Here is a 12,909-nt window from a genome sequence, read left to right on the forward strand (position 1 = left end):
GCTACTTTTCGTCGATGGGCAGCTGTTTTTGCATACGCATGGAAAACCCAATCCCAATCAATGAAAAGCCAGTGAAAAATCAGAAAACAGAAGCCGCAACAAGGGGGGAACACAGAGTGGAACAGAGGGGAGGAACAGAGGGGGAAACGGACTGAAAACACAGCGAATTCCTGAGCCCGAACGCTTGAGCAATTTGCAAGCATGCTGAAAATGAAATTCAATTGCGAAATTAAATTTCATTGGATTTAATTGTTGCAATGATCGGATCGAGCGTCTAATCAGAGCCGCCGGAGCGTGAAATCCGATGAAATGACTTCTGAAATGATTCTCTCTCTCTGTCGTTCAATGCCGATGGGATCTCATTTCACTCTTGAATATATTGTTCTATCAAAGGGCGTGGTCCCGTCCGGATGCTGTCCGTGCGCGATAAATGACTGAGGGGAGTATCCACGAGGTCTTATCGGCTGTGGGTCAATGAATTCTTGCCACACCATTCAAAGGTCGTCTCTCCACTTGACCGTTTCCTGCACGTTCGTCGCTGATAAGGTCGAAAAAGGGAAAGTGAATGAATCTTTTATGAAGAAAGCCACTCAGAGTTTGGCTTTGTTTTGGGGGAATCTTTGAATCCAATTAGTCTTTTATCTATTATAATTTATTGAAGAGCTAAGAGGTCATTAGTTGTGGTCTCGAACAGAGAATTCGAAAGTGTTTTGTATGACAAGAAATTTCAGGGAAATTTCCATCCTGTGGATGGATCGTCTCCAACTTCCTTCTGTGCATCCGTTTGGCGCTCTAGTATTCACGTAGTACAACGAGTAGATATACACCCATCTGATATCTTTCCGACTGAACATAATGACTTTGTCCCAAATGGAAAAGAAGGCAAACAAAAAACAGTTGATACTCGCACAAATTATAAAAGAAAAGCATCAGAAAGATTGGCCAACATTAATGGCTAATCGTTTTAACCTTCTGCGGAGTATAAAAAGTGAAATGGCAAGCACTGGGCCTCCATCTGTCACTCCTCCCGGACCCAGAGCCGGAGCCGGTGCCGGACATGATCTTGGCGAAGAAGTTCGCGTTGGGAGTGCAAAAGATTAGAGCGGCCAGTAGAAGGTTTTTCGCTTTTCTTCATTTCTTTGCCCTAATGAAAGTTGGAGAGAGGAGAGTGGAGAGTGGAGTGGAGAGAGGAGAGTGAATGAGAAGACGACAATTTTTCAACATTAACCCAAATAGAAGTAAAGCAGCCGAAACACAACAAAGCAAAGAGGCAAAAATAGAGGTCAAATGTGGGCCATTGTGTCGATTGAATATTTGATTTTATTCGTACGAATCCGAGTTCGAAACCTTGTAATTATGCAGAAGAAAGAACGGTTAAAAGAGAAACACTCTCCCACCTCCACTCCCACGAACTCCCCTCGGCTCCCCCTGCAATCACCACTCGAGGGAACCTGTTGATTCCGATGGAAACTTGTAAGTTATGTCTTTGCGAGCAGGTTCTTGCTACATATTTTGTAATTGGACATGCAAAGCACGTGCTCCCCGTTCTCCCCCCACCCCACTGAATGACGTTAATGTGTGTAGAGTGTTATTGCTATTGTTATACCCTTGCAAAGGGCCTTAAGACTTCTTCCATAGGCAGAGGCAGAGACCCATCTATTCCTATGTCTTTCAGGAACTTTGGGCAGTCTATTTCCAGTTTTGGTCTAGGTTCTAGGGTATGCAAAACTTCGGTGCCGGGGGGCCTCCCTTTCCTACCTAGTGTTATTGCACAGACGTCTCGTCATCTGTTTTCTTGGCTAGGTTTCTGTTTCTGTTCGCCACCGTGAAGGTCTTTACAGGCTCGTCATTGTTCTGGTTTAGGCACTAGACGATACTCAGATACACCCATACATACATACGTACCTACCGTCTATAGTATATATGTAGCTTGTTGGCAGCATAACAATTTGTACGTATGTGTGTCATTGTGGCAATTGATTTGAATCGCGTGCATGCAACCTGATAGACCATCGTGAGTGGTGTGAATATGGAATACTTGATATGTATTTATGTATTTTTGTTTAGCCTTTTTATGCCTTGTTACTGTTACGTGGCTTGCGCCGCGAATGGCTAATGAGCTGGCCAAAACGGATCGAAGTACAATAATACAATGAACACTTCTGAGGTGGTACTTACCCTACTACCTACGGAGTACCTAGGGGTCTCCTACGTCTAAAGGGCCTGAATTTGTCATTAAATGTACATATATTGAAATCGCTATATCACAGCGTTGCCTGTCTTAAAGATGTTTGTGAGTTTTCCTTTTGGAAAATGGCTCTTAATCCGAAATGCCTGCGAGTGAGTTGCGTAATCATTGCCATCGGCTGGATCATTGGGACCATATTTACCGCCTCGTACCTAGTTCAGGCGGGTCAGTTCGGGCCCCTTCCACACAGTGCGACGGCAGACTGATCAGACCCTCGAATACCCACAGATACGGAGTACCCCATAGTTACTCTTATAATGGCCATCTCTGATTTTGTGACAACGGCTGGCTCGATCATGGGATTAATTGGAGCCATCAAGAACATTCCATTGGCGTTGCTGCTGTGGCTATTGACGATCCTGATCTCCCGGTGCCTGGAACTTATTTTCTTCATGATCTTCCATTTGGAAAGGAAATGGCTGTCCGCGTCGTTCTACATGGCGACCGATAGAGCGCTTTCATTGATACTCTTCATTTCGGCAATGCTATGTAAGAGAACATTGGGCCTCCAACTCTTGATATTAGCGATAGTTTTTTTGCAGGTGTGACGGTCATATCGATATTTGTCATCTATGAATACTACGGCTATCTACGAAACAAGATTCGGTATAATGACGAATGATATGTGTGAAGTTTTGTGGACTATATGTACATATAATATAAGTATTCCTCTATGCCCACAACACCCCACTCATAAAAATAATTGTTTGAACTCTTCAACTGACAATCTTGCTGCACTTCATAGATGGACCCATGAGATACATATGTACATACATGTCCATATGTATGTATTTTGTATTTCTGGAAGGAACTTTTTCCAAGCCAATTGTGTTTTCTGCGGCGCTTACCACTTTTCCTCTATTAACTCGGCTCAAATGAGCGAAATAAGCTCCCCTTGCCGCCGCCGCCGCCGCCTCCTGTGTTGTGATTAATGGTTGCGTTACCATTGGGATTTAGTGCGCGACTGGCTTCGACTTCGAGTTTGGCTAAGGTGGTGGTCGGTACCCATAGCCAAGCCCAGCCCAGCCCAGCCTCCCCTCCCCGCCATCCAAGCAACTACCTGTAGCGGCATCTCTCATGCTTTTTCAATTACGTTTTAGTGTTTGAATTTTGCGCCATAGTTTTAAATGCCGAAACCATAAAAGTGAGCATGTGTGCAGAAATAAAAGACTGTGCAGCTCTCGTTAGCAGCTACAACAACTCGGCCATTATTGTTAGGCGCATGGAGACGAGAAGAGGCCAACTGAAATTTGTTTCAAATTTTCGAAAACTCACTTTGCCATGGCGGAATGTATTAGTCACGCCACCTGCCGCAATCCACCCTGCCCACAGCCCACTGTACTGTTAGTACCAGTACTAGGCAGCCACACTCGAAATACTATACCTATTTGCTAGACCAAATAATTATGCCAAGGGCCAAGATTAATTCAAGGTCGTATGCAGATGTTCTTTGAAAATATAGTAATGGCAGCAATTGAAACGATTTTGAATTATCTCATAGTTTTCGGGCAGTTTGGAATAGAGAAAATGGAACGACTGGACTAAAGTCAGTTTCGTGGAATAAGAAATATGTCACAGGGCACAGATGGAGAGCAAATACCTATTACTATTACTAAATTACTATTTAAATTGTATCATTTAAAGAATCACATGAAGGAAATCGCCCATTGAACACACATTTCAAGAGACCCCATGGGAAGACGGAAAACACAGGAAAGGAAAAAACAGCAAGGAGGGTAAAGAAAAAGAAGGAAGGCAGGAGAGAGGCAAGTGGAGAGACAGCTTCATTCTCCGGGTAATATGAGACATTGCTATGGGCATAAAAATAATCAAAACCGTCGATGGATAAACGCTGGAGGGCAGGTCAAAAGGGAAGACAGACACATGGCTGTCCTCAGCAAACACTTGAGTCTTGTATCGTTCATCGGAAAGCGGGGCGCTACTTGGAGTGTGGCCCCCCCACCCCTCCCAGCTGACTCATTCCCTTGGCCACGAACAGGTTGGTTTGTCACATACTGGCTCACACATACTTGTGCACAAACATTGGGCCTACCTACGCCCAAGTGGAATGAAATGGTCTGAAAATGCTTGCAAATTAACAACAACAAAAAACAACAACAACATGTATGCTTTTGTCGAGGATTCGATTAGGTGATACCCATCATGGGCAACACCCTATAGATTTTTGCTGAAAGGTTTCGACTATTTATGGAAGACTATTGAATATCCACCGCAACGAGGACAGTATCAAATTTCCCCCCGGATGCTCCACTCTGAAAAGACCATTCGATTGCGGGTAAACATTGTGTATACCCCAGTGGAACCCTAAACGGAACACACGGTATTGATAAAAACAAACCAAGAAACACAAGACGACAAAATATACTTGAGCCCAAGACCAAGCTCTGGCCGGGCTCCAGCTCCAGCTCCCGCCCATAGCCGATGCAATCGGCCAGCGAATTCGAACGAAAGGTACTTAAAAAAGTGCATGCGGGTTCATTTCCTGTTTGCTCTTGCCATTTCAGCTAGACAGAGAGGGAGAGCGAGAGAGAGAGAGAGAGAGAGAGAGCGAGAGTGGACGGCAGAGAGGCTTCTTGCCATTTTGCGACGTCAGCTGAGCCGAGCAGAGCACCAACCAACCAAGCAAGCTTCTCGAGCCGAAGCCTCAGATGCCCTTGCCCTTGCCCTGGATGATACATACTTATAGTGGTTCTGCATAATTACATTTTTAGATAATAATAACTCCTTTCAACTGATCGGTCTTCTAGCTCTAATGGATCTGCAGTAAAGGCTTTCGAAAAGATTGTACCTTCCCTGCGTTGCAAAGCTCTGGCAAAAGTAAAGGCACCCTATCCTCCTCCGCAAGGGTATAGACATGCTCAAGCAGGGACGACTGAGCTGCCCCCAGCTTCGATGACTAAAAGGTTTTTCTGTTCCTCAGTTTCTTCTTGGGCTCTGCTGCTTCTGCGGCCTTTTTTCTGCAGTTTTGACCGCCCGTGCGATTAGCCGCTCTCTAATCTGCCGCCAGCTTTTAACGATCGTTGGATATTGGGTTTTTGTGTTGCGTCAATGCAAATTATATCCATTTACGTGTAAGCTAGCATTTTTGACACTTTTCCAGCGTCGCTTCTAACGGTACCATTCAATATATTCATCTTTTTTTAAACTACAGTTATTAATGATTGGTGGTCGGATAGAGCTGCGGGCCTGGAAAGTGTTTATCGTCGAATCGATTATCAATTACATATCTTTTTCGGGTTTTTTGGTTTCTTTCATTTTATTGTTTTTGTTTTTTGATTCGATTAATTGACCGCTGGCGGTTTGTCACTTTGATTGCATTTGAATTTTTTACCTTTCAATTATTAGATAAACGAAATTGTGTCAAATGACCCACTGAAGGTGAGGTAATAAGGTATGTATGTATCTGTTGTGTAGGTAGGTTTTGGGATGTTGTAAGCAGGGCCCTCAGCCAATTAACGAACTAACGAGATAATCTCTAAACAGTTCAAGAAGTTCTAACATACTTTTGCAATCTACACAATACTTTACGCAATTTGAGACCAATAAGCCCCAAATCGAGAGAAACAGATTCTGCCTGTAGTTTTTACAAATTGTATGTATTAAAATTAGAAATTAAATTCGTATTTGATTATAAAACAAAAGGCTTAAGATAAAAATAGATCAAAAGATACAAATAATATATGGTATGTTCATGGCTTACCTTTCAGAAATGTTCGTGCGAGATACTCCGGTTCTCGAGCTGCTTTGAATTGGACCGCATTCAAATTGGACCGATTGGGGGGGGGGGGGGGGGGGGGGGGGGGGCACACTACGTTAGAGGCTGAGCTGTTGCTGTTGGCTTGTCTTTTCGTATGTTCGGGACGCGAGACGCGAGCTGAGAGCCCCCGGGTACTTGTTGCTCTTGCTGGACCCCGACCTGGACGAGAGCCAACAGCAGCGACTGCGGCAGGGGCGGCGGTGGGGGCAGGGGCAGCCAGAAAATTGAAACGCGATTAGGGGGAAACCGAACAACAGAAACAGGCGAAAAGGTACACAAAAAAGATGCAGAGCCACAAAACACCAAACGAAAACAATGCCAGAAAAAATCAACATGCACACACTGACACCAAGAATATGTATCTTGAAACTGGTTTAAGATTTGTTGGGGATTTGTTCACTTGGCTGTGGGGCGCGTGTAGGTATAGCGTATCTATCTATCCGTGTTAGCGTGACTGTGCTTGTATGTACTTTCCAATAACAAACTCAGCTTCTTGTTTAACTCTTCAATCTTCAATAACACACGGATATCATTTCCATATATATTCTTCACTCGCTCTGCGCCCTGCGAGAACAAACTGTTGCGCCTCTGTGTGGGGGGCAGGCAGAGCCGATACGCAGATGAACAAAAGGATGCTCGTGCACTAGATACCGCACTTGTCACTACTATTATATATTATAGTATATTTTATAATGTAAACTAAGTGGATATTTTGTATTCAAAAACTACCGGCACTCACAAAAGCCAATCGCTGTTTCAAAAACCGACAGCGGAGCGCGATCCGAAAGATACAACAGCAGTGTGACCACAGAGCCAAACCAATTATTTTTTTATTTTTATTTAGAGACAGTGTGACCGTTTCGAAATAGCTACAACGCTATTATGAGTAGAGACAAAATGAGCTAAAGCGTTTTAGTATTTCAAAAATCGAATCAACGGATTAAATTTTGTAATTTATTAATTTGAAGCAAATCCAAGATATTAACGAGACCTTCAAAAGAAAAGATCAAGACTTATTAAGTTAAATTGAATGGTCCAATGTTCAATGATTTATATGCCCCATGAAAAAGATTGTCTAACATAATGTTCTGGACCAGAGCGATTGAAATAAACATTAATTTTATTTAGAGCCACTTTATTTTAATTTCCTTTTTTCTGGTTTATTTTAATAATAATTCACAATGATTTTTGTATTGATTCTACACACTGGCCGCCACATCTATGTACCCCGATATGTGGAGTATCCATAGGGATTAAGTAGCAAAGGAATGTGATAGTTTTGATTTTCACTACAGTCCACAATGATATCTATAGCTGGATACAGTGTTTTTACATTGCGCTCTGCGAAGTAGGATCCCACATGAAACGTTAGCTTGTAGACTCCGCTGGGAAACTCCCCGGCCTCCAAAAGTTGACAACGACCGTCTGCATTGGTTTGGGCTGCTCGGAGGGATCTCCACTCTTGAATCTCATCCAGGACAGAAATCGTTACTCTAACACTTGCGGCAGCCTTTCCTACCGAAGTATCAAGTACGTGTGTGGAAAATTTACGTCCGTCCATTGCGACTGAATGCCGCGTTCGTACAAAAGTCACTGCTACGCTGATCTCGCGCCAAGTACTGCTAAAGATAAAGAATTTCAGTGAACAATAAACAATACCAACACATATGTTATACTAGCAGTTTATCTAAATCTTTGAGTGCATTTTTGCATAAGGTTAGGAAAGATAAAGATATTTATTTTGTAACCATAAACTTTGTAACTACAAGTACCATTTGTTGCTTTGGCAACAACAGAATTCAAAGCCGTACAATGTAGAGCGGTCCTATTTTTATAGGATTTGAATAGGGTATACTTGTTTACAGTTTTAGTCGGTATATTCGATTTGAGGAGGAAATGGAAGTAACACACAAAAGGAAACGTTTCCGACCCGACAAAGTATATGCATATATTCTTTGTCAGCATCAATAGTCAATAAAGATATGTCTCTATGTCCGTCTGCATCAAAAAAAATGTATCTATTATTTAAAAAAAAAATCCATAGCCGTCAAAGGCTATCTCTGTTCTTTCCAATGGTGTCCATTAACGGAGAACGATTAACCCATTGTGGACCAAGGGTTTATTTTAATATTACACCGAAAATAATGCCAATTTAATCATTTTAGTTTAAGCGCAGTTCAGGAGATACAAATCGTTGTTTTTTAAAGCTCAGAGGAAAGCTGGAATGGATCTAAAAAAAGAATTTACAATCAGCCATTTTTACCGCCATTGACTGTTTAAATAGAGGGGGCTTAAGTGTGCTAAGTTAGTTATCGAACTGATCTGCACGTGTTGTTCGTTTGGCGTGGATTTCAGTTTCAAACAATTTCAATTTTCAATTAGAATGGCTGAGGAAGGACCACCCGAGGCAAGCATTGACTTTGTGCCCGCGTTGTGCTTTGTGCCGCGCGGCGTTGCCAAGGATCGACCCGATAAGATTGTGCTGACCCAAGGCGAGTTGGCTAGAATCATCGGCGCCACGCAGCAGGAGCTGGAAGAGGACAGTGATGATGAAGGGGATGAGACGGCAGATGCTGGCGCCGGCATGGACGTGGACGATGACAATGACGATGCCAACAGCGAGAATCGCAATCCCCAGGACGAGTTTGACTTCAATGCGTATGACAACGAGGAGAACGCGACGGTCACAAGTTTGGCCAACATAGTAGATGCCGGTGAGCAGGTGCCCGATGAAGACGAAGACTCTGAAGCTGAGGACGAGGTTATCAAGCCCAGTGACAACTTGATTCTCGTGGGTCATGTCCAGGACGACGCCGCCTCCATGGAGGTGTGGGTGTTCAATCAGGAGGAGGAGGCTCTCTACACCCACCACGACTTCCTGTTGCCGAGCTTTCCACTCTGTATCGAGTGGATGAACCACGATGCAGGCAGCGACAAGGCCGGCAACATGTGCGCCATTGGATGCATGGACCCGATCATAACGGTGTGGGACTTGGATATTCAGGACTCCATTGAGCCCACTTTTAAGCTGGGCTCCAAGGGCAGTCGCAAACACCAGAAGGAGCAGTATGGCCACAAAGATGCCGTTCTGGATCTCTCGTGGAACCGTAACTTCGAGCACATCCTGGCCAGTGGCTCAGTCGATCGGACGTTGATTCTCTGGGATATGGATGAGGGACAACCGCACACTACCATCACCGCTTTTGAGGAAAAAGTCCAGTCGCTAGAGTTCCACCCCACAGAGGCTCAGAGCATTCTAACCGGATGTTCTGACGGCTTTGTGCGACTTTTCGATTGCCGCGACGCTGATGCCGTGAACTCGTCCAGCATCCAATGGAAAGTGGACGGCGAGGTGGAGAAGGTTCTCTGGCACCCGACTCAAACCGACTACTTCATCATAGGCACCAACGACGGTAGTCTCCACTATGCCGATAAGCGCACACCCAACCAAATCCTGTGGTCCGTGAAAGCCCACAGCGAGGAAATCTCCGGAGTGTGCTTCAACAGCCAAATGCCCAATCTGCTCACCTCCACCTCCACTGAGGGCACTCTGAAAGTCTGGAACTTCAACGGCACCGAGGCGAAGCACGTCTACGAGCACGAGTTCAACATGGGTCGTCTGCAGTGCATGCGTCAGTGCCCGGAAGATCCCTACACGCTGGCATTCGGTGGGGAGAAGCCTCCTCGGTGTGCAATCTACAACATAAAGAACTCGGTAGCAGTGCGTCGGACATTTGGTATTGAAGATTCAGAGGCGTAGGATTCCTGGCGTAGTGGCGTATTCATTGAATGTATATGCTGATGTTTTGTATTCACGATTTAAGAACATTTAATAACTATATATGGATATTATGTAAGGATCCAAAACGTATCAGTCGTTTAACCTTTAGCCTTATCCAAAATAGAGTAGAAATGTACAGAATTGACATTTATTATATATGTATGTAGATCAAATAAATCAGGTTGGTTTTAATTTGATAATCAGACACTTGCTAACTTTATAATATGGTAAAACATCATCTGAATCCTTAAGCCTACGTTACGTATATTTAATAAACTAAACTGCGGCCTAACTCTTGAAGAGTCCCACGCACATGAGGAGATTGCGGCGCGTGAAATGAAGGGTGACAAAGGGGGAGTTCTTGCTGGGGAACGTGCGCAACAGGTAGACGTCCTCATCGTTCTCATCCTGATGGTGCGACACCGTAATGTGATTGCTGATGTAGTCATCGGTGACCTTGTGGAAGTCCCAGAGGGTCAGGTTGTTGTCCAGGCCAGCGGCTGCCAGAAGAGTTCCATCGCGGCTGAAGGTTATCGTCGTTACGGTGCTGGTGTGTCTCAGTAAGGTGGTCACGAGGGAACCATTCGACAAGTCCCAGATTATGATGTTGTTGTCGGTGGAACCAGAGGCTAAATAGCGTCCACAGGTGGAGAAAGCAAGGGCACTGACAGATCCCTTGTGACCCGTCATTAGACGCACCGACTGGCCCGTCAAGTTGTCCCAGAGCCGCACAGTCCGATCACTGGAGCCAGTGGCCACGTAATTTGAATTTGGATGAAACTGGACGCAGTCCACGTCTGATAGGTGGCCAACGAAGACTCTGAGGGCCTGATTGGAGTCTGTCGACCACAAACGAGCCGTTTTGTCGTAAGAGCATGACACAAAGTAATATCCATGCGGGGCAAATCGAACATCCCAGACGGGGTAGACGTGACCGCGGTAGGTCACAACACAGGACCACGTGAGAAGAGACCACAATCGTATGGTGCTGTCTTCGGAGCACGATAGGAGCAGGTTCATTTCGGGCGCAAAGGCACAGCGATAGACAGGCCCTGTGTGACCCAGGAAGTTCCTTGTTGTTTCCCCACTCCGGTCGTCCAGCATGCGTACATTAATATCCGCAGACTCCTTGTCGAGCTCCCTCAGAGCATCGGCTTCCTTGAGGGTGCGCAGCTTGGCGGGCGTCAGGGACCATATCCTGATACTGGAGTCTGCAAATCCGCAGGCCACCATTGTGGAATCCTCTGAGATCTCGGCACAAGTGACGCCTTGTTGGGAGTTAAGTACCGTGTAGAACACTGCGGAGGGAAGCTGGTCTCTGCCGAGGGCCATGCGTTTGCTGGCTTCCCTCAGGGCCTTTAGCTTAAGCAGCTTATCAGAGTCCTTGAGCTCAGGCAAGGGTATCCTATCTATGGAAGGAGCGTTGGGGTCCGACTTGGATTTCTTGGACAGCAGCGGATCCTTTTTGGGCTTTTTCTTCTTCGGGCGATCTGGAACATCCGGATCATCGTCTTCCTCTTCTGGAGCCGGAGCTGGCGTGGTCAGCGTTTGAAAGTCCACTTCCTTGAGCAGGCCATAGTACACCCTCATCTTGTTGTCTTGCCTCTTGGCCTCTCCGATGTGGGAGCCTGCTGTGGCAACGCATTGCAGCTTGTTTCGAGCCATGCCTTCATATGTATCGAAATGTAAATACTTGGCCACGATATCTGCCACTACCTCCTGCCTGCGGTCCTGGATGTGACGCTTGAACAGCGAATGGGAGTCCCTGGACATCCGAATGACAAACTTATCCATTTCCATAGCAACGACCAGATCGTTATCCAGCAGCTCCTCCGGTTTGGTCAGCAGCAGCAAGTTGAAAAGCCCCTCTATGTAGTAGCCGTCGAGATCGGATTTGTACTTCTCGATGAACGCGCGTGCCTTTTCCTTTTGTCCGATGGCGAGCATCTTGAAATAGATTTGCACCAATATGGGATACAATACCATAGACAGCTCATGCTTATATATGTCCAACGAATCCTCCACGAATGAGCGCAGATCTTCGTAGGCCTGCTCGTGCTGCTGGGCGTCGAAGCTGTCGTCTCCAATGAATTTGGCCAATGCCTCAGCCGCATTGGCCTCAGTCACCGCCGTCTGCTTTGTTTCCACCGGAGCAGGCCGCGGCGGCTCTTTCTCCCCCTCGCCCAGCCCCAAAGCAGCGCCGAGTACCTGCTGTACATCTGTTTCGCTGATTGCCGACAGATCCGCAGCGCTCACATTGGCCTCTTGGCAGAGCAGCTCCTCTGTGCTCTTCAGTTGGTACTTTTTTAGAAGTTTCAGGAGACAGAGCAGCTCGCGCTTGTCTTGGGAGCGTTGGATGCCGTTTCCACCATTTGTGTTGCTCATTTCTAGGCTCATTTAAAAAAAAAATTGAATTTTTTACGCTTCTGTACTATTTTGTTTTGCCGAGTCTGCAGAGTTGCCAGACAGCACTCTCAACCGATAACATCCATATTATCGGTGGTGCCAATTTACGGTATTTTTGTATTGCGCGGATTGAGCATTTTGCAAAATACCCTGGGAAATGGATGTTATAGAACTGAGAAAATGTTTGTCGTCTAATTCCAATAAAGGCCAAAACTAGTCAGTTTCTGTTTTAAAGGTATTTCAAGGATACTTTGAAGGTTTTGGTCTTCTTACAGAAACCAAGAATGGGTATCGAGATCGAGCTATATTTACAAGACCCTAATCATATGCATTAATATGTCCCAAACATTACAATCTGAAATCATTTTTATATTAATTACGTTTTAAAACAGCTTGGAAACCAGTTTCTTCATATATATCAACGAAATAGGGTGTAGCTGAACCCAAACTCCGGTTGGAGTGACATTTCATACTCACTTACGTTGCCACTGTTTTATTGTTGACCTTTTTTGCTTAAACCTTGTTTTCTACACTATACAATAAAAGAGAGTACTTAAAAGTATTCAATCAGGTAGAAAATGTATTCATTAATGGCCTAAAATTATGTGGGCAGAGCTAATGGTTTTAGTTAGGAAGCATTATTCAACGGAATAAAGAAATTGAACAATTGGAACGATTTTTCTCTTCGGTTTATTA

At 45.0% G+C, this 12,909-nt stretch overlaps 5 protein-coding genes across 6 annotated transcripts in view; 2 read left to right on the forward strand and 3 right to left on the reverse strand.

Annotated features, from left to right (window-relative positions):
- Window positions 1-6,067, reverse strand: part of LOC4804882 (flocculation protein FLO11) — a 30,904-nt gene extending 24,837 nt beyond the window's left edge. The window contains exon 1 of the mRNA XM_001361333.4: window positions 5,970-6,067. The gene's annotated coding sequence lies outside the window, so the exon portion shown is untranslated. The remainder of the gene's footprint in view (window positions 1-5,969) is intronic.
- Window positions 2,239-2,938, forward strand: LOC26534313 (uncharacterized). Of its 2 annotated transcripts, none has more exons than XM_015184773.2 (3): window positions 2,239-2,340; window positions 2,477-2,737; window positions 2,791-2,938. In XM_015184773.2, exons 1-3 carry the CDS (start codon window positions 2,331-2,333, stop codon window positions 2,868-2,870), a joined length of 351 nt encoding a protein of 116 aa, XP_015040259.1. In that variant the 5' UTR covers window positions 2,239-2,330; the 3' UTR covers window positions 2,871-2,938. The 2 variants fall into 2 exon arrangements, with proteins under 2 accessions (XP_015040259.1, XP_015040258.2); XM_015184772.2 differs by having other exon boundaries at window positions 2,258-2,413.
- A 1,072-nt stretch (window positions 6,068-7,139) lies between the features above and the next one.
- On the reverse strand, window positions 7,140-7,629 carry LOC4804883 (5-hydroxyisourate hydrolase). Its single transcript, XM_033377349.1, has one exon. The coding sequence runs from the start codon at window positions 7,585-7,587 to the stop codon at window positions 7,246-7,248; it is 342 nt and encodes a 113-aa protein (XP_033233240.1). The 5' UTR covers window positions 7,588-7,629; the 3' UTR covers window positions 7,140-7,245.
- Window positions 7,630-8,333: 704 nt separating this feature from the next.
- Window positions 8,334-10,007, forward strand: nclb (no child left behind). The gene has a single exon (XM_001361335.4). It carries the CDS (start codon window positions 8,410-8,412, stop codon window positions 9,784-9,786), a length of 1,377 nt encoding a protein of 458 aa, XP_001361372.2. The 5' UTR covers window positions 8,334-8,409; the 3' UTR covers window positions 9,787-10,007.
- On the reverse strand, window positions 9,942-12,303 carry Taf5 (TATA-box binding protein associated factor 5). The gene has a single exon (XM_001361336.5). It carries the CDS (start codon window positions 12,202-12,204, stop codon window positions 10,096-10,098), a length of 2,109 nt encoding a protein of 702 aa, XP_001361373.4. The 5' UTR covers window positions 12,205-12,303; the 3' UTR covers window positions 9,942-10,095.
- Window positions 12,304-12,909: the final 606 nt, after the last annotated feature.

This window comes from Drosophila pseudoobscura, chromosome 3 (genome assembly GCF_009870125.1).
Source record: "Drosophila pseudoobscura strain MV-25-SWS-2005 chromosome 3, UCI_Dpse_MV25, whole genome shotgun sequence".
In the NCBI taxonomy this organism is placed as follows: Eukaryota; Metazoa; Arthropoda; class Insecta; order Diptera; family Drosophilidae; genus Drosophila; species Drosophila pseudoobscura.